This window comes from Tetrahymena thermophila (genome assembly GCF_000189635.1).
Source record: "Tetrahymena thermophila SB210 genomic scaffold scf_8254803, whole genome shotgun sequence".
Taxonomy (NCBI): Eukaryota; Ciliophora; class Oligohymenophorea; order Hymenostomatida; family Tetrahymenidae; genus Tetrahymena; species Tetrahymena thermophila.
The window spans coordinates 1,573,334-1,595,265 of record NW_002476559.1 but is presented as its reverse complement, the minus strand read 5'-3'; the positions used below and the strand labels follow the sequence as shown (position 1 = coordinate 1,595,265).

Here is a 21,932-nt window from a genome sequence, read left to right as displayed (position 1 = left end):
TTATTGCTTACTTTTTGATAACATTTCTTTTATTTTACAGATTTATGATTGTTACAATCCTCTTTTCTATTGCAGTATTTAATTTCTAATTTTATTTTTTTCTTTTGATAATAGTAGATCGATATATTGTTAGTTTGTTTGGTTGATTGATTAATTCACCGATGGATCAAACAGTTCAATGAAAAACTAATAAAGGAAGAAGAACTAGAAACAACTACTACTTTATATTTAAATATTTGTTATTAACAAACAAAAAAATAGTAAAGAAAAAAAAAACCTAATTTTTCTAATTTTTAATTAATTTAATAATTAAAATCCATTTCAATCAATCAATCAAGATGTTAAATTTTGAGGAACAAAAAACCAAAAAAAATGTAAGGTGCGAAAAGCTAAATTCAATAAAAGGTATAAAAATGATTGCTTTACAATATATTAGAATTGAGAAAGACTCAAATGATGAATTCTGTTTAAAATTTACTTTGAATGTCTTTCATAAATGCCCATTTATTTACTAGCTTAAATAAAATACATGATTTATATTTTATAACAAACAGATAAATTAGCACCAGTGATTTACATTTGTCTATAATTGTTTATTTTAGCTCCAACAGTCATAAGAGCAAAAGATGATTTGTTTGACTTTAGTTAAGTATTTTCATATATATTTTGGATATCTGTCGTTTTCACTTTAGTTTCCTATTTCATCACTCACTGCGCTGATGTAATTTATTAATAATAAATTCCAGTTTAGATTTAACTATCTGCTCATATAAATTTTGCTTATATCGATGAATATTTAGTATTTTTTATTATAAATTAGCCAGGATATGTACCACTTGAACTCATTTCTCTTACTGAAAATGTATTCGCTTATATTGACTTTAATAGATATGTGTTTAATAATATATTTGATATTTACATTTTATTTATTTTTCATACTTATATTCCTTTGTTTACATTTAATACTTGATATTCTATATAGAGTCAAAGTAGCAGAATATAACAGAATGGAAGAAGATCTTTTATTTCTTAGCTCTTTAAAGGTAAAAGCAATGCAAACTTTATGAATGAAGGTGCAGACACTAATAAGATAAATAACAGTCATCATTTTAAAATGGATTTCAAAGTATAATTTCACACATTTATTTCCTTTCAAGATTTCTTTTCAGATTTAAGCATTGTAGTGGGAAAATTAACAAATTGATTAACAAGGAAATGCATCTATTAATATATCTATCTATATATCTTACTAATAATCAATCAATTAATCTGTCTTCTTTTTAGTTATGTCCAAAGTAGTAATTTTAACAAGTTTGTAATAGTAAATTCTCCTTCAATTGCTAAATGAAATATAGCTCATTTATTCATTTATCTAAAAATCAATCTAATTTTATTCCTAGAGAGATTAAATATTTTTGAGGTATTGCTTGATTGAGTATGATTTTTCAGTGATAATTAATAATAATTTGAGCCTTTGAAAATAAACAAATAAAAAAATTAAGTTAAGTATTTCAGAGATTTATTATTTTCTTAAAAATTAAAAAAAGTACTTTGTTTCTTATCGTAATAATAAAGATAAATTGAAACTAGAACTATTCTTTAAGCAATGAAATTTATAAATTTACAGAAACATTTATGATTGGTTATTAGTCTACAAAAAACTTAATAGATGCAATTAAAAAATTAGCTTTTTTTTAAGCGATTGATCTTACAAAAATACTATTTACTCAATTGTTTATTTGATTGATGCATTTCTAAATTAAAAAATTAGTTCATCTTTTACTAAAAAAGGAATTTCCTTTGTCATAAAGCGAAAAATTTTGTTATTTCGAATAGATTTTCAAATTTTTTGAATACAAACAAACAAACAAATCTATAAATCTTATTATCTTTTTTATTATTCTTTTCTGAGATTAAATTTAACAAACATATTTTATTAACTGAATGAATAAATTAGTTTCTATTTTACTGAATCAAAATTTTATAAATTAAAATAAAGCACACTCAGAATGAAGATGAAGAGGCTAAAAATAGGAAATAACAAAAGTATTTAAAAAATGTGATTAAATCTAAGAAAAATAACTTTGTAGAGTTCAAAGATGAGGAGGACCATGAAGGAGAAGAGCAAAATCGCAACCATATTAATATGGATAATATGCGAGATGAAAAAACTCCTCCTAAATAGGATGAATTACATAATACTCCTAATAAAGAATAAAATGAAGAAGGAAACAACAATCTTGAAAATTACATTCCAGAGTGCGAACTTACCATGGAAATTGAGGAAAATAAATAAAAGAGTGTTTAAAAATCTTTTAAATTTGAAGATTCTTGTTAGAGTGGAGAAAAGCAAGATTTTGTAGTTGGATTAGATAATATTTAAGTGAAAGTGGCTGCATTTTCTCCTTGTCTAAGTAGAAACAGAAGTTTTGAAAAAGCAAATTAAAATGATTAATAGCTTCCAACTATTGAGGAGAAGGTAGCATCTATACAAGTTATTGGTTAAGAATTAATCTAATAAGATTAACAAAAAGAATTAAATCCTCCAACATAATTACCTAATTGCAGAAAGCACTAATCAGAGAAGCAGATTTCTTTACCTAACAGCGATTTTCATACATCAAATATGTTTAGCTCTAATAGTGAAAAATATATCTCTAAAGAAACTACTACTCAAATAGAAGACGGTAGTACTAAATTTACTTGCAAAACCACAACTCAAGAGCAATTCACCACCCAAAACCTGGAAAAAAGAACATCTCCCTTTCACCCTTTCTAGCAAAGTGAGGAAGCTGAAGACATTTAATCTCCAATTTCAAACTAAAATTAGGATAACCAAAACAACCAATTGCAATAGGAGAACAAAGTAGAACCTTTCTAATACGAAGTTCATCATACCGATGAAGTTGTGTAAAAAAATGACCATGAAAAAAACTACATTTTTGATAAAGAATAAAAGAACTCAAATGGAGACCACATATTTACTGATAATGTAAAATAAGTTTAATTTTTTTTTAAATAAACTTAAAATCCTTAATTTAAATGAAAAAAAAAACACATTTGAAAAAAATAAAATTATAAAATTTTTATTAAAAATAATTCTTGATTTGAAAAATGCATCTAGAACTTTTTGTAAATGTTTATTAATTAATTAGGACAATGAAGAAAAAAGTCAAAGAAAAATGAAAATTCAAACTCCTGTTAGCCAAATAGTCTTTACAAATAATACAGTTAATAATCCTAGTAGCATGTTTTAATTTAATATTAACAATCTATAATGCGAAAAACACAAATTCAAACAACAAAATTAAGGAGACTAAGAGTCTTATAAAGACTAATGGGTTAATAAAGGCAAACATTTAAGCAAAAGTGGTGACATTGAGAATCATAGTAATTAACTTAAAACATTCAATCCTGTAAATATTAGCAAAAATATGAAAATAAATGGCTAAATCAATTAAAACTAAATGCCTTTTGTTGAAAAGAGATACTGTACTTCGTGTTATATAAATATGCCTTTGAGGGCTAAGCATTGTAAAGATTGCAAAAGGTGTGTAGCTAGGTTTGATCATCACTGTCCCTATGTAGGAAATTGCATAGGAGAAAAAAACAAATGCGTTTTCTACTGGTTTTTGATTCTTTAACTTATTGAATTGCTAGTAGGATTTATAGAGGTAAATTATTTTAGATCACTTTATTTTTGGAAGTAATTTTTTGTTAAAATAATTAATAGGTTCTAAAATATAATGAATTTGACTAATCTGATAAACTTGCTTACAATATCTATACTATATTTTGCTTTATCATAATTGCATTCTTCTTTATTTTTGTCCTATTGCTGTTTGTTTATCACAGCTACTTTGGCTCACTCAATATTACAACATGTAAAAATTCTAAATTTATTAGTTTATTAAATTATATTTTTTGTTTTATTAACAAAGGGGAGTATGCTAGTTGGGAAAAAATAAGCTACTTGTAAGACATTCCTTATGGATTTGGTTCCCCATTTTCAATGGGGCTAGCTAAAAATTGCAGATCATTTTGCACTTTTAGGTTATTCTAAAAAGAAGTTACTGATCCCTAGTATGTAAGATATCCTCAAAATTTAATTGAACTATAAAATTTAAGACATGACAAAGAAGCTTAGTTGTAGAATGAAAACTACTTTGATCTTTAAAGTGCTAAAATAGATAATAATAAGCAATAAAAAAATAACACTGATTGATTAATTTACTGACCGACTGACTTTTTTATAACTTAATAATAACAATTATTTATTAATTATTATTAATAAATGAACTAATTCACATACTTAATTAAACCACTTCATTTCTTAGTCTTGGACTAAAGTAGACTTGCAAAAATAAACTGATTAATCCATTTAAAATATATGATTTAACTTAATTTAATTTTTATATAAATTATAAAATGAATAAAAAAATAAATGAATGAATGAATATTGTATATAAATTATTTTTATAAATTGTATCACTTACTAATTAATTTTAGAAAAAGTATTTAGTTATTTATTTATTTATTTGTTTTCTTTCTTAAACTCAATCTTATTATGTGCTTATTAATAAAACTAAATTATGTTAGAGGGTTAATCAATGTATATTTATTATGAATTTTAAAAAAAAGATCATATTAGAATTATAGATAATTAACTTAAAGATAGATTATGCTTTTAATTCAAATTAATTTTATTAGATATTTTTAAATAAAAAATAACAACTGTCTGTATCATCAAAATATTTATTTAAAAACTATATTTTTGCAAAAAATGCTTAATTTTAGTGATTTCTCAGAAGGATCTTGTTAACTAGGAATTATTGTATATTCAATATATGAATTTTATTGAATAATGTATTTACATACTTTTTCATAAATACTTTAATTTATTTTTTCTAGTTCATTATATTTTAATACAATAAATAAGTCTGTATTTTAATTAATTAACTGATTTTTAAAATCAAAAAAGGTTAAAGTGTTTTAGAAAACAAATTTATTTTATTTATATGTTTGTTATTTAAAGAACAGACAGGCAATATAAAATTGAACAAAAAATATTCAAATAATATTAATAAAAACTATGGAAACTATGAATGAATGAATGAATTTGGATAAATAAACATAAGAAAAATGAGAATTTAGTTTCATCTAAAAGAAAGAATAAATGAAGAAAATAATCAGTATCTGTAGACATTAAGTTAAGATTATCTTAAAGAGTTATTTTCTTATTTGTTTTGGTTAACCAAAGATCTAAGACTCTCAACTTCTGCGCTTTGTAAAACTATTCTCATGAGCAAATCTTAAATTTATAATTCAAGGACAGCGTATTAGGCATACCTTAATCTTACAATTTCAAGTTCTTTAGCCAAGGCTTAGTTGTCAGCAGTTAATCTATCGATTTCTTATAAAAGATATTGGATTCTGTCTTGAGTAGACTTGTACTAGATTTGAATTTCTGTGTAAGAAATGAGTTGAGTTCTCAGTTATTCAATTTCTTAGTTTTTAGAGTTGATCATGAAATCCTTTCTTTAAGTCTCAGTAGATAATAGGACTAACCTATTTTCATATTGCTCTTTTTCAAAGTTATACTTCTTAAGGAGTTCTTCATATCTTAATTCAGATTCATTCAATTATTTCTTCAATTAGTCAATCTAGCTATAAAGACTTAAGTTAGTATTTTGAGTTTCTTTATAAATATTAAGCTAAATGTTAGTTTCTTTTAATGTTATTTCTAACTAATGAACAATAATTTGTAATTCAGCAATAAGTTTCTTCATTTTTTCGTTATCTTCAGCCAGATTCTTGTTAGCATTTCTGTAGTATTCAATTTCATGATCCTTTTATTTAAATTTATTTATATTTTTTTTATCTAAAAATTAATAAAATTAATAAAATTCAAAACTTTCAATTTTCATTTTAATAAAGATGTTTATCTGATAAAATTTTTTAAAAATTTATTTAGGCAATATTCATTTAAACAATAATTCTATTTAGATTATCTTAATGCCTTGTTAATTTAATTTTGTGTAAATTATTTTTAATTTGGTGTTAATTTAAATAGGAGACGATTTTTTTTATTTTTGTAATCAAAATTATAAAATTTAGTTTTTTTAGATTTTATTTGTTTATTTATTTTATTTTTGCTTGTAGCTTTTTTACATAGTTTGTTTTGCACAAATAAATTTATTTTGTTATTTGATTGCTGAATGTGCTTGCTTTATAATTATGGTATTTTTTTTATAATTTTGTTAAATATTTACTGAAATTCGTTTTTAATAATAGAAAATAAAAATTACCTTTTGTTGGATTGTAAGATTAAGCTTGTTAATGGTTTAGTTCAAAGTTATCACTTTCAATTCAGTTTCATTTACAGATTGTCTGACTTGATTGTATTCGTTGGAAATGCTCTTTAAGTTATTTATTTCTTAGGTTAAGCCTTAAATCTTGTAGTCTCTTTCGGCAATTTGGCTCTTTAGTGAGATGGTTTCATACTCAAGTTTTTGAGCTAATTCTCTTGCAGCTTTTAAATCATTTTCAAGGTTGGTAATTTAAGTGTTCAAGTTAATTACAACTGTTTCGTTATGTTGAAGCAAATAAACTTAGCTTTGAATTTGAGTAATCTTTAATCTCAAATCTTCATTTTCAGTTTATTTTTATTATAAAGTGCGTGTGAGATTTTCGATTTCATTTGTAAGCAATTACAATTTAGCTTCATATTGAGATTTCTCGTAAAGAAGAACCTTTTTATCATCTGATTCCTTTTCAAGTTCCTTTTCACGTTTTTTAGAGCGCTTGACATCATCTTCCTTTTGATCAATCATGTTTCTTAAACCTTCATTCTCGCGTTACAAATTCTAAATTTAGTTCTACAAAACATAAATGTTTGTAACTTGACTTCTGAGTTCGTTTATCTTCTAATCTTAATCAGCATATGATTTCTTCCACTATTCAATTTCTTAATTCTTATTTTCTATAACTTGCTATAATCTTTGCTTTTCCTATTCTACATTTTACAATTAGTAAATATTAATTTGCAAGTTATTGAGCTATTCTCTCAACCTATTTTTTTTTAAACAAAACTCTATTAATACTTTATCATGCAAAAAGCTTATATTTAATGCAAATTTTGAGCTAAACACTAAAAACTAAGAGGTTTGGCTTATCAACTATAAAATAGTCTTTAAGCTAATTAAATACTAAATATTATCTGATTAATATTAATACTGCTATCTTCTGTTAATACAATGTATTTGATAGTCAAACATGAATAATTTTCAAAATAGAATCAATCTATGGCATTATATCAATAGAATATTTAGTGACGATAGAAAAATAATTCAATATTTTACAAATGAAAAAATGTATGCTTAGGCATAAAAGTTGATTTTGAGATAAAAATTATTATTATTTGTTTGTTTGTTTATTTATTTATTACCTGTCAATTTCAGCATTTTTAGCTTTGACTGTTTCGTCTTTATTCTTAATTTCAATTTGAAGATATGCTATGTTATCTTGTAAATTTTTAAGCTAAAGATCTCCTTGGTATTTAGAATTTTCAGAATTAGAGAGAGCAAAGAGAATGTTTTGCAATTCCTTTTCTTTATCTGCAAGTTTTTAATTTAATGCATCTATCTTATCCTAATATTCTTTATCTTTATTATCTTTATCTCTCTTAGATCTCTTAACGATTTCATCGTTCTGATCTTGCATGCCTTAGAGCTAATTCATTAAATTTTAAATTATTCTTTGATTTTCTTCATCCCTATTTAATAAATGAAAAAATAGATAATTTATTTATTTTCTTCACATTGCTTTTACTAAAGTAAAAAATGCAAATTAAATTTCTTACTTGTGGAGAAGCTCTTGAATTTTGTTGCTTTTCATGATAAGCTCGTTTTTCATCTATTCAATCAAGATAAGTTACTAATTGTAAATATCTTATATTTTTTTGTACTCTTGCTCAAAGATTGCTGTTTAATTCAAACGCAACTTCAACTATTCTATTTGTTATCTGTATTGTGTTATTTGCATCAAATATTCATTTATTTGTTGTGCTAAATTTCTGTTTTCAGTAAGTACTTCAGTTAACTAACTCTCTGTAATTCTGATCACTTCAAACTTTTATTTGTACTCCAAGATATGTGTTTCCTTTATATAATTAAAAATCATGAAATAAATTCTACTTAATTCAATAATTTCTATTGCATTTCCTCAATCAAAATAGGGATAAATCTAATAAAGCACTTTATCTTAAATTTACTTTTTAAGAAAACCAATTCAATTGATTAACAATTGATGGCTTTTTTTCAACAAAGTAATTTTAAGGAATGCTTTTTATTTTGACTTGCTCAATCAATTTTCTAAAATTCATTTTTTTTGAAGAAATTGAAAAACTCTTTTTAGAAAAAAAAACGACAATTTTTTAAAAATGCTTTTTTTAAAGCTAAAAAATGATTTTCAAAAAACATAAGGAAAAGCAATAGCTTATAAATATCGCTCTGATGTCTAAGAATTATTTAATAATAAAAATCAAATTACCAAGTGAGCACATTTTTTCTTATAGCCTTCTAATTCTTTGATTAAGAGCTCATCATTTGATGAATATGAGACATTTTAGGTACTTTTAATGATTTCACTTGTAGTATGGACTACAGGAGAGGCAGAGATAACTTGCTTTGTGTGAATGACGGATGGAGGAGTTTAAACAACACTTTTCACAACCTAAATATGAGAAGGAGAGTTGCTAACAAGTAAATTAGCCTATTGCTAACTGATTAATTAAGATTAAGAAGGAACAGTTGTAGTGATGATTTAAGGAACCTATTCAACTTATTGGTAAACAGCACTTTATCTTGTGGTGATGATGGGACCAGAAACAATTTACTAGGGGTGTATAACTTATTAAACTGCCTATCCTCCAATTAACTAAGAGCCTTAAATTAATTGTGTTCCAGATACTAACTTTTGATGACCTTATACGATCTAGTGACCTCCAATAACTGCCTAACCTTGCACAGCTTGCTACTATTCGTTATTAGTAATGTAGACTATTTTCTAGTTTTTAGGAGTACGAATGGCTGGGGAATTAACAGCAAAGCGAGAAGCTCCATGCACGGCATTACTTGTGCCAGAGGTAAACTTTTCACTGTATCTCTTTTCAGCGCCAACACTGTAACTATTAGTGATTTGTGGGGCTCCTTATATAATCTAGTGAGAATACACAGGATGGTTGCTATTATAATTGAGTTGCTGTTGAGACATTTTATAATTTTTAACTTGCTTAATTGGTTGTATATCTATCTATCTGTTTAGGCTTTAAACGCTCTTTATCTATTTATTTTTTGATTGACTGTAGGTATATCCTTTTGTATTTTATTTTGGATTAAATATTATATAATAATTATATTAATTGGCGAATTAGTTAGTATCTCTAGTAAATTTTTATTTAAAAAACTTTAAAATAACAAGAAAGAAATAAATAAATAAATGATAATTGGTTCTTTTGATGCTTGCCTTAGATTATTTAAATTTTTACTAATCAATCTTTGCTTGGCTTATCTTTCTGCAAATAATTTTTATTTATCTCAAATATAAATAAATCCTTGAAAAACTTACTTCGTTCAAAATAACAATAAAATAAATATATGCATACATACATACTAATTCATCTCTAAACAAACAAACAAATAAAGAAAGAAAGAAACTTTAATCTTAAAAAGAACAAGAAATACAGTTTTTACCAAACAAAACAAAACAAATTAATCCTCAAAACGAAGAAATTATAAAAATCATGATAGAAAATAAATTAGTAAGCAGTTAAAAATAGATTGTAACATTAATTAAGCAACAATTAAGTATAAGAAAGCAACTATCTATGATTAGCCTATAAACCACGATAAGTCTAGTTTATCAAATAAACATATTTCTATATTTTTTAACTCCTTTTTTGTTTGAAACTAACTATTTGTTTTATATCTTAAAAAAAAGCATATTCATTTTTGAATAAACTTCCAATTAATTATAAAATTTGACTTTGTTACTTAAAATTTAAAATGAAATAAAAATATAAGTAATAATTATAAAAAATAAGACAAAATTTTAACAAAAAATGTTTAAACTAGATCTATTTTTATATAAAAAATATTAAATTTTTTGAGAATCTTACCTAAGTTCTGTCTAGTAAGACTTAACCAAAATAAATAAAATTTAATTAATTGAAACAAAATAACTGATTATTCAATCATAAAAATGCATACAGCCTAAATTTATTATTGGAATAAAAAATTGATTTTTAAACCACGAATTTATGAATATCTTTTGATTGATGTTTTAAGCATATCCTCTTTTTATTTGTTAGGTTGGTTAATATCTTTTTGAAAATAAATCTAAGTAATTATCTTTCCAAAAAATAAATAAAATTTATTGTTTTTCTATTATCAAAAATTTTCATGTCAAGATGTATAATAAACTAAACTCATCGACAAATAAATTTTTTCAGCTAAGTAAGATTGATTTATTCATAAATCTGAAGTTCTTTATGGTTTAATTAAAATATTATTGCCTTAAACTGCAAAAATTTTACAATAATAGAATAGAAAAAAATTAAAAAGAAAGCAAAGAGAGTAAGTGTAAAGAATTTTGTGGTTTTATAAAATAAATTAATTTGGTATAATCAAATTTTTGTTATTGTGATAATAAATGAATGAATTAGCAAATACTTTTTAAGTAAATAAATATTTTAATCTTTATGATTAATTTTTATAATGGCTTTTATTTTTTTAAAAATATTCTAAAAGGTTTGCTTAATTAGTTAGCAAATCTTGAGCTTTTAAATCTAAAAATATGAATAAAATTTATAAATCTTTTTTTAAAATAACCTACTAAATTGTAAATTATTCAATGAAAGTTTTTAGATTATTATTTGAAAACTGGTATTTAAATAGAATAAGAAAAGAAAATAAATAATTGTATCTTATCAATATTATATAATAAATGATTAAATAAACAATTACTCATTTTTCTTTAATAAAAGATAAATTTTATTTTTAAAAATATCAACCAAAAATAAGAAAAAATCTATTAAATTTTAAATAATTTATTTAATTTTTAAAAACAAACAAACTAGCTATTCAGATTTAATTTCTTTCAAAATTATTTTATTGATGTAAATATGAATTTTTGAGAGAAATATAAAATTTATTTACTTAATTTGAGGATGGTTAACATAAATAGTAAGTGCTTTAAAATATATTTGTTTTAATTATTTTTAAATCTAATTTTGTGAAATTTGAAAAACAAATACAAATACTTTTAGAAAAATACATTTATGAATATTTAAAAGTAAAATATTATTAGATGGAGAAAGATTGTTGTTGATTGATTGTATGTGTGTATGTATGTAAGTATGTTGGTGGATGATAGATGAAATATCAAAAAGATAGTTTAATTTATATATTGAATTTTATCTATCAATCTATCTATGTTTTTTTGTTTGGTTTAGGATTTGATTAAGATAAATAAAGTTAGCTAGTTAATCATTTATCTCATTAAAAAACTATTTTCCAAAAATTTTAATTAAAAAAGCAAAGCAGCTAGCTCATTTAAGATTGAGTTCTAAAGCTGCACCATTAAATAGATTGTAAAAAGCAATACTCTTTTCTGATTTAAGAGATTTGAATAGGGTAGATTTTAAATTTGATTGTTCTAAGTCGACACCTAATTATTATTAATTTATTTATATAAAAACTTTAATATATTTTTTTACAAAAATATTTATTTATTTACCTATTTTTTCTGAGATAGTTTGCTTAATTTGCTGAATGGTGTTATGGGGTTAGAAAGTTAATTTTATTAATTGGCCTGTTAACTTAGCATTTCTTTCTATGTCTTCTGGAATTCTAATGTTGAGGGTAACTGCTCCTGGATTTTTTTATAAGAAAATTTATTCAGGTTCTAGGGAAACACCTTCTTCTAATTGAGATAGTTTGTTGCGGCTTAATTGTATACTGTCTTATTATGACTATTTATTTTCTATTTGATATTCAAAAATGTTTTGTTAATTTCACAAATTTAAATTGTATTAATTAATTGGTTACATTCGTCGCTTTGAGGTAAGAGTCCTTTTTGTTTGAGCTATTCTTCATATTTTCTACGAGTAGACTGAGCAAGCATTGCCACTGTAGCGGTGGTTCTTGTCATAGTTGCAGATTGACCATCCCAAATAGGTTTGCTGGGACCAGATGGCTCATTTTCGACAATCTTTTCGAATTGTTCTTCAGCATAACCGAAAATTTCAGGACGATGCTTTTTCATGTCATAAAGATTCTAAATAATTTGAGGATCATGAACTGTTGAAGATGTCTTGCTGCTAGCTTATTATTCTTTCTTTAGTTGTTAGTATTTAGGATCAAGCATTTCAATTTCAAGATGCTAGTTGTAATCATCAATAGGAATAAGTTATCCACAAATCTAGCACTTGGTGCATTCGTTTCTTTGGTTATTTTGTTATCTCTTATAGTCAGCCTTAATCTTAATATTTTCATCAGGAATAATTGAAGGTTGAATCTCATTAGGTCCTGGAACTGTAGGAATATCCTTTTTAGGAGGTTCTTCTGTTTTCAAATAAAAATAATTTATTTTATTTTTTTGTTAACAAATCAGAAATAAATGAAAAATCTCATATTAAATGTTAATAAAATACTAAATTTAATTAATTCCTTCTTTAATTCGTTTTTCTAAAAAAAATGTTAATTGATTAAAAAACTTTTCATTTAAAAAAAGCTATTAAAAACTTTAAAATTAAAATTTAATTTTAATCCTATTTGCTTTATATTTTGACAATTTCATTCATTCTTTTGAATTATTTATTTATTTATTTGTTTTTTATTTCATAATCTAACTTTAAATCCATGAATTAAAAAGTTTGGTTTATTTTAAATCAAATAGCTCTTTGGATTCATTTATTTATTTTATAAAGATATTTTTTTGTTCTTTTTTATTAATAACCACACCTTTTTAAATTATCTGCACTAATAGCTTTAATAAAAATAATTCTGGTTCGAATTCTTTCTTAAATATTTAGCTACTTATTTTTAAAAAATGAAGTTTAGTTGTTTTGTTTGAATTTTCATTTCTCTTTACTTTATTTAATTTGATGATTTTATATTCTCTTTAAAAAAAATTCTTAGACAAAATTAGCAATTTAGCAATAAAAATAACTTATTTTCTTATATAATTTTTAGGCTTTTATGCATTCAGAGCTTCTAATAAAAGTACATCTTTTAATAAATTCATTTTTATTTTCTTTAACAAAACAAATTAATTCCAAATTTAACTTTTTAAATAAATTATCTTTTAAGATAGGTTAGCATTTTTAAATTTAAAATAAATGCTTTATATTTGTTTAGCTATTATTTTTTAAAGAAAGGCATACAAGAGTAAATCTATCTAATCCAACTAATTCTAGAATGTGTGTGTAATTGTAGATAGTATTTAAAAAAATATTAATTTTACTTGGCTTTTCTTCTTCAATTGGAGTAGGTTGAACAGCTGGAATTTCTGGAATGGCTGGTATATCTTAAGCTTGAGTTAAGGTGTTGCTATTGTTGTAATTAGCAAAGCTATCATTAAAATCAATAGTTTCAGCAACATAAAAATCATTCCAATCAATTGATTCCTTGAGAAGTCTTTCTTCTTTTTCTATTTCACTCTACTTCTTTTCTTGTTGTCTCTTTTATTTCAAATGATCAAATATCCTTAGAGCTTAGCTGTAGATATGCTACTTACTCTTACCATTTCTTATGATATTATCAAGTTGACTCTCTTTGATTTGAATAATTTTCTAATAGGAGTTGACTAAACTAATGAAGAAACTGAAGAGAGAGTTTGTGGGCTTTAGGAAATCGAATTAAGGATTTTGCTTTTCTCTTTCTGTTAAAGAGATAAGGAATTTTTTACCATTTTTGGCTACAAATTAAGCTGTATGCTTGATAATATCTAATTCTAAACTTGTTAGTTGAGTGGGTATTTAAATCACATAATTAGGGTTTTCTATTTGCTAAATAACTTCCATATCAAGATCATTAACTTCCTCTTTAGGAACTTCTTAACGCTTGAGTAACTTTTCTTTATTGGCTAAAAATTCATTTTGATATTAAGGAGCTGCATTATGATTTTATTCTTAATCTGCTCCATCCGTTCTTCCTTCAACTTATTCGCTAATAACTAAAAAAATAAAAGTAAATTTAACACTCTGCTTAAATATTTTGCTTTTCCCAATTATCCATTTTCACATTTGTTACTTATTTTGTATCTTCTGTTTGTTGATTATTTTTCTAGACACTTAAAATTAACATGAATATTGAAAAATAATTTAAAATAAACTTTAGGCAAAAGTGTAAAATGGATCAATTGAATTCAGCAAGCAATTTATCATAGCATAAATAACAAAAACAATATTTACTTTGTGTAAATTATCTGGCAAACTCAGCTATTTTGGAATCATAATAAGGTCTATATGGATCATTTTGTTTCAAGAAATTAAAACTAAGATTGTTAACCTAGGCTTAAATAATATTTTCTTCAACTGCAGCACCATGTTTAACGACGAATTCTGCTGTCTTATCAATGATTGCTATAAATAACCAATTTTAATTCTAAATAAAACATTATTCGCTTGAAATATTTTTTACTTCTTATTTCAGGAGGAGGAATAATCAAACCTACAGTTTAAGACATTTATAATTAATTATGCAATAATTCAAAATAAGTAAAATAATCAAAAATTAATATATTAAATAGCGATAATACCTAAATTAAATTAACTAAACTAATTAATTCATTTATTAATTAATTTTTAATATCTTGAAATATTAATCAAGCAACAAGATATATCTATCTATTTATTTATCTGTCTATCTATCTGTATGTCTATTTACCTAAATTACTTATCAAACATTTCTTACAAATATCATATATCAATCTCTTCAATTTTATAAATTAATCAATTTATTTACTTAAATTAAATTTAATAAACATTTGTTTGTTTTGAAAAAATATTTTAAATTAAAAAAATTTATGAAAATGAATTTCTAAATAAAATGAAGTTTCTAGGTTTCTATGTCCTTATACATAAATCTATTTACTTATATTATTTGTATTGCAATTGATATATCATATCACTATAAATTCAATTTATTTACTTAAATTAAATTTAATAAACATTTGTTTGTTTTGAAAAAATATTTTAAATTAAAAAAATTTATGAAAATGAATGAATAAATAAAATGAAGTTTCTAGGTTTCTATGTCCTTGCATATAAATCTATTTACTTATATTATTTGTATTGCAATTGATATATCATATCACAATAAATTCAATTTATTTACATAAATTAAATTTAAGAAAACATTTGTTTTGAAAAATATTTTAAATTATAAAAATATATAAAAATGAATGAATTTTTCGTTGTATATCATCTGGGTCTCTATGTCCTTGTGTATAAAACTATTTACTTAAATTACTTATATTAGCAATTGATATAAATATCATATCACAATAAATTCAATTACTTCCTTAATTAAATTTATCTAAAACACTGGTTTTGAAAAAAACATATTGTATTTAAAAATATATTTAAACTAATGAATTTCGAAATAAAGTAAATTTTTTACAAATATTTGTCAATCTATTTTACAAATCAAAACCTAAAATTAAATTTTATGGTTTACGTTTTTCCAAAATGTTAATTAATTATCTTCAAGCATTTATTTTCTACTTAATAACTTTTTAAGATAAAAATATTTATAATTTCAAGTGAAAAGGTAATAAATAATATATCTCTATCATTATAACATTTTTTTCTTTATTTATTGATTTATAAAAACAAAATTGGCCTTCCATAAAAATAAATATTTATAATTTTAATTATTCTAATTTTGTATTTTTTAATAATTTAATAAATTGATTAAAATTTAGTTATATATTGTTTAAATGTTATTACTTTTTTAAAAATATTATCAAAGAATATATTTATTTATTTATTTTTCCATGATAAATTTTAATGTAAAAACATATTTTATTATACTTAAAGTAATATAATATTATTTCATTGTGTTATTGATTAAATAAAATTATGCTTTATATAAGATGTGAATTCTAAAATTCTTAAAATAGGAAGGAAGTTACTTATGAATTTTTATTTTTACTATCTTTTAAATGATAATTGAGTAAAATTCAACCATTCATATAAATTTGATATTAATTTAGTTTTTACAAAATATTGTGTGGATAAAATGTATTGTGAAAGCACACAATAATATTTGTAATCTTAATATATTTATCTAATTTTCTTATTTTGAGTCTAGAATTTTTAAGATTATAAATAAATTCAAAATGGCCTTTTATTAAGTCTGAAAAAATAAACAAAAGATTTTCTATTAATAAATAACTTTCTAAAAATTCTCTTATTTTACACTAATAAATTAGCTAATTATTGTTGATATTAAAATATATTGATCAATTTTTTTGACTGAAAACTTTTTTTTAACTTTTTGCGATAAAAAGTGAATTAAAAAATTGATATGTAATCAAAAAGAATACATATATATTATCTTATTTATTTACTGATGCATTTAAATAATTAAAAGTAAATAAATAAATAAATAAAAAATTAAGAATTTACTGCCAAAAATTACTTGCATTTCAGCTTCAAATTTTTTATTTTTATTGATAAAGTAATTATGTATTAATTTTTCGAAATCTGTCAATTTATTTTATATTTGTTTAGTATTTAAGAGAGTATTTGTTTGTTTGTTTCTTTGTTTTTTTTGCTTGTTGCTTGTGAAAAATTTTTATCATTATAAAATAATAAAAATCAGCTAGAAATAAACGATTGATTTCTTCATTATTTAAAAAAAATAAAGAAAAAATTAAGCTCCACCAATTAATTAGTCAATAAATAAATAAAAGCAGATATATTATTTATCAAAAAAAATATAAGTAAAGTAAGGTGTGATTGCAGCAAAATTATTGCTAACATGGAAGGTATATTTACTTTTTAGTTTCATAAAAATATTAGTTAAAATAGTTAGATGTCTCTCCTTTACTTGATATTTAGATTAAGATGTTTTTATCTTTACTTTATTCCATTTACTTAGCTAATTTATTGATCATTATCTTTATTAAATTATAAACAGATTAAAAGCAATTATGTAATGAATCTGATTCTGATAACAGAGAATTAATGTAAGATAGAATTTTATTAGCTTTCTCATAAGTTTAATTACAAAGCCATGCATATAACTAAATTATTTATTTATTTATTAATTAAATTCAATAGTAAAGCTATGCGTTTCAGCCAACTAGATGATGAAGCGGCTGCCAAACTTTATGAAGAAAGGTAACATTTGATTGTTTTTATCGCATTTAAAAACAAAAATGTCACTGAAAATCATTATTCTTTTTTTTAAGAGCTTAAATTTAATCATAAAATATGAAGACAATAACACAATAAATTAAATTTTTTTGATATTTTTACTCTTTGCAGTTTAAGTAGGAAATTAAATCTCGATTTTTTAATAAACATTTTCAAAAATTCAGTGAAAAATTATTTTTTTAAAGCTAAGATGGAAACAAACATAAATGTTTTAAAAAATAGATTTAGATAAATAGAGAGTGATATGATGAAAAAAATGTAGAATAAAAAGAATTATTAGAAAAAAGGTTTAGGAAATCCAAGAAGTAGCAGTAGTTTGGGGACATATGGAACTCCATAGCATTAAGCAATTTTGCAATAAGGATAGTCACCCAGTGCTACCTTTTAGAATACTTAGCTTTTTAGTGCCAAAAATCAGACAGTTAGAAGTTAGGTACTTTCTAAATTTTAGGCCACAGCTCCCTAGCAAGGGTACATGTATTAAAGCACAACTTTGAGTGGAGCAAGTAGATTGCCTACTGAAGAAAATAATTCATAAGAAGCTTAGTAAGGTTTTGTAAATTTTGTGCCTTAGAAAGGCAAGATTAAATCCTAGCGTTCATGCGAGTTTCTAGTCACAAATCAATCACCTGTTCATAATAGATAAATAGAAGAAAATAATGGTGGATTGTTTTTAAATTAGGGATTTATGAGTCCTCAGCAAGCAAAAAGTTAGGGTTAAAAATCTAAAATTGAAAATGCTTAGAATAATTCTGTAGTAGCGGTTTTATCTAATTAGATTAATTCTTATTAAAAGCAGAACAAGCCTGCTACCAGCTAGACTTAATACACTCAGTAATCACAAATAAGTTCTTCTTAGCCCCAAAGACCTTTCTTATCACCTCCTAGCAAGAGAACTCATTAGACCAACCTTAAAATTGGTTCTACTGCCAATACCTCATAGCCTGGTATTAGCAGATTCGAGATGTCGCCATCAGGTAGACCATCTACACATATGACATCTCAGGGATTCTATTCGCCTCAAGCTAGTTATCATCATCATCACTCAGCTCACATTAAATTCAATTAAGGAACTTAAACAACTACAAACAGAAGAAATCAAAATGAAGGAGAAGTTAAAAAGTTCATGGATAGAAAAAAAGCTGATAATAATAACTTTACTAGCTCTAATTTTGCAACTAGCAAATACAACAATGGTTCCCAGACAACTACAGCTTCAGCAACAATAGTACCAAGCAGTGAGTAGCTCAATACAAATAATTTACTGTTTTCTAACATCACATCAAACAATGGAGCAATCAATTCACCAAATAGCTATCTAATCTAGTCTCAAAACTTAAGAAGCTCTGTAGGATTCCAAGGAAACAATTCTTCTCAAATTCAATAGAACAATTTCGGTTAGTATCAAGTTTAAGCTAAGTTAAATGGTAGTAACTAGGCCAAGAAAAAAGAAAGTAATACGAATACAGCCAATAACAATAAAAGAAGCGAATTAGAAGAGCTCGATTTAAGAATTTTAACTATTGAAAGGGAAATAGAAAGAGACAACGAGCTCACTCAAGCCTACAATAAAAAGCAAACAACTCAAACAAGCCCTCCTTCTATATTCAAAAATAATCAAAAAATTCAAAACAAGCAAAGCTAGACACCTCAAGCCTAGTAAATCTCTGACTTACATGTAATTTATATTTAAAAATTTGTCAATTTAAAAAATTAATTCTAATTTTTAAAATTAATTTTCTTAATTTAAAAAATGAAAAATGATTAATTAAATTAATGCTTAACTTAAATAATAAATAAATAGGTTCAATAAATGGTAAATTAAGGTTTGGTAGCACCAGCTACAGCTACTCATAAAGGATCAACTAATTTATATCAAAATAAATACTTTAATTAAAATTAAGATAATTAAAATCAAAGATATTCGTCATAAAACTAAACCTACGAAGTTGCAATTGAAAGCAGCCCGATAAATTTAAAAATTAATAATGCATCAACAAAGAATTAAAATAAAACTCAGTAGGATTTTAATAAATTAAATATCCCTAAATCTGATCATATTATGAACTCTCATGAAAATTCCTCTTATAACAATACACCAAGATCAGTTAATCCCATTCATGATTTCAGACCACTGAACAAGTATCAAAAAAAATAAGTTAACTTTAAAAGTGATAATCGTATGGCAACTTCAGAGTCATTAGAAGATAAGATGTTTAAGTTGTCTCCTACATCAAATATTTTCTAAAAGAGTCTACTTGGTCCTTCTCAAATTTAAGAACTGTAATTCAAATTAGCTTTTTTAAATAACTATTTAACTTACAAATTATATTTTTTATTCATTATTTTATTAAAAACATATTTAATAGGAATGGCAACAACAATAATAATAATGCTAATCAAAACGAATTTAATTTAAAATCACAAATAAATAATCAGATTCAAATGCAAATCAATTCAAGCAGCAACAGAAAAAATTCATAAATTCACTCAAATCCTCCTTCTTAGACTAGGATTTAAACTCCATCTCACACTGTTGTCCAATATAGCATCAACAACCAAAAAAATTAAAATAACCTCAAATTTTAGAAGAAACTCAATTAAACAGTTTAATAAAATTAATATTCTGAACATTCTAATTCTAATGTGCAGTTTTAGAATTCACGTTTGGGAACAGAAGAAGGCGATCCAGAAATGAGTGAATTTGAATATTTAGAAAAAATAGTTAATGCAAAGAACACAGAAGCTTCATCTGTAACGGATGACACAAGCATTAGAAATGAGGTTTAGTTTTAAGCATAGAGAGTGTCAAGTTAAGCAAATGTCAAAAAGAATGTTACATAGTAATCTTAAAAATAATAAAGTGCAATTATTCTAAAAGGTAAAGATAATAACAAAACATCTCCTATTAAAAACTAATACGGATAGAGAAATATGGCTTACTCAAACAGAGAAAGCACTTCCATCTAATAAAATCAGCAGAGTTCGCATTTCATATATGTAGAATAATCCCCTAACACCATTCCTTTGAACTCATAAAAATAAGTTAAGGGATAAACATACCTTTCACTAAGATAATCAGATATCATCCCTTCAAATTCTTCCAATAATAAAAGTTCTACTTCCAAATCATAACAAAAAAGCGACTCAAGCCACATAACTTCCTTCTAAGGAAATTCTACCACCCAAAATAAAAAACTGTCTTTAAAAACTTTAGAAAATAATTTCATAAATATCAATAAAGACAATACAGACTAGTAAAGTAAATATTCAAATAATTCTAATAATGCTTAAAATTCGTCATCTGTGTCTTAATCTCTGTCTCCATCTCCAGTTCCTATGTATAATTTATATAGTTAATAGAACTAAGTAGCTTCTAGCTCGACTCATAAATCCAACAATAACAAACACCAAAGTTTCGAAAAGCAAATGTAGAAGAAGATGAACCGCAGCTCTGAAGTCCTAAGCAAAAACAGTCTAAACCAAAATAGTAACTCTAATAATGGTAACTTGAATACGAATATCACAAGAACACCCTCAGTTAGCTCTAATAATATATCGACAATTTCTAATAACACATCTCCATTAATATAAGTGTCCGGTTCTGCCACTTCTCTTAACAAAGGACAGCTCTAAATGTCAAACAAACAAAAAAATAGCCCTCCAGTGATGATGACTCACACATTGGATACCTTCAAAAATAAGAAAGACTTCAAAATCAAAAATCCAGAACAAGTCTCCAAAATTATCAATCTAGACTAAGGCCAGCCCCAAGTAAGAGTTGAGGCTCCCAAGAAATCCAATTTCAAATAGGCTCACTTTGAAGGTAAATAAATTATTTTGTTCAAAATAAATAAACCAAACCAAAAAATTAATTAGCAATTACAAATCACTATCTTTTTTTAAATGGTTTTTAAATCCTAATTATGATTTTTTCTTAATCAATTACTTTTGAATAAAATAAACTTGAAGAAAGATTTAATTGTTAACTTTAAAAATATTTTAATATAATTTCTATAAAAATTTTAATTTTTTAGAAAAAATTAGACAAAAGATTATATTTTTTTAAATTCAAATATGTAAAAAATATTAAATAAAATTAATTAATTTATTAATAAATTATTTAGCTAGTTAATAAAATTTTTTGTTTGTTTTACTTTTATGAGAAATAAAAACAATTTATCTTTGATAGTTTCTAAAATAATTAATTTTTGATAATTTTAACAAAAATAGATGACAAGGAGGAATATTAGCTTGAATAAATGTCTAAAAACCTTCACAAAAAATTAAATTTACTTCTTGAAACAGCAAATTAATGTAATGAAAATATAAAATCATATCGAATCAGTCATAATGTTTGATAAGAATAAATTAATTAAGTATGTTTAATTATTACGATCAAAGCATTAAGAATAGTTCAGAAATATATATATTTATATATACAAAAGCTCTTTACTACTACTACATCTATTAATAGTGTTTGATC

At 23.8% G+C, this 21,932-nt stretch overlaps 4 protein-coding genes across 4 annotated transcripts; 2 read left to right on the top strand and 2 right to left on the bottom strand. All coding sequences in view use genetic code 6, as the record gives it.

Moving 5' to 3' along the window:
- Positions 1–478: 478 nt before the first annotated feature.
- On the top strand, positions 479–4,225 carry TTHERM_00013770 (DHHC zinc finger protein; the record flags this gene model as incomplete). Its single annotated transcript, XM_001008356.2, has 7 exons — positions 479–721; positions 821–862; positions 983–1,126; positions 2,000–2,992; positions 3,156–3,674; positions 3,734–3,884; positions 3,942–4,225. The coding sequence occupies exons 1-7, from the start codon at positions 497–499 to the stop codon at positions 4,223–4,225; spliced, it is 2,358 nt and encodes a 785-aa protein (XP_001008356.2). The 5' UTR covers positions 479–496.
- A 964-nt stretch (positions 4,226–5,189) lies between these two features.
- Positions 5,190–9,399, bottom strand: TTHERM_00013760 (hypothetical protein; the record flags this gene model as incomplete). The annotated part of the gene is made up of 5 exons (XM_001008355.2): positions 8,551–9,399; positions 7,862–8,160; positions 7,448–7,774; positions 6,309–7,071; positions 5,190–5,849 (listed from the first exon to the last, which is right to left on the bottom strand). Exons 1-5 carry the CDS (start codon positions 9,271–9,273, stop codon positions 5,190–5,192), a joined length of 2,772 nt encoding a protein of 923 aa, XP_001008355.1. The 5' UTR covers positions 9,274–9,399.
- A 2,209-nt stretch (positions 9,400–11,608) lies between these two features.
- On the bottom strand, positions 11,609–14,748 carry TTHERM_00013750 (surp module family protein; the record flags this gene model as incomplete). Its single annotated transcript, XM_001008354.2, has 6 exons — positions 11,609–11,727; positions 11,797–12,042; positions 12,108–12,623; positions 13,525–14,235; positions 14,474–14,644; positions 14,703–14,748. 6 exons carry the CDS (start codon positions 14,746–14,748, stop codon positions 11,609–11,611), a joined length of 1,809 nt encoding a protein of 602 aa, XP_001008354.2.
- A 2,174-nt stretch (positions 14,749–16,922) lies between these two features.
- Positions 16,923–21,807, top strand: TTHERM_00013730 (hypothetical protein; the record flags this gene model as incomplete). The annotated part of the gene is made up of 7 exons (XM_001008352.3): positions 16,923–17,055; positions 17,208–17,256; positions 17,351–17,410; positions 17,669–19,124; positions 19,251–19,729; positions 19,816–21,272; positions 21,680–21,807. The coding sequence occupies exons 1-7, from the start codon at positions 17,049–17,051 to the stop codon at positions 21,805–21,807; spliced, it is 3,636 nt and encodes a 1,211-aa protein (XP_001008352.2). The 5' UTR covers positions 16,923–17,048.
- Positions 21,808–21,932: the final 125 nt, after the last annotated feature.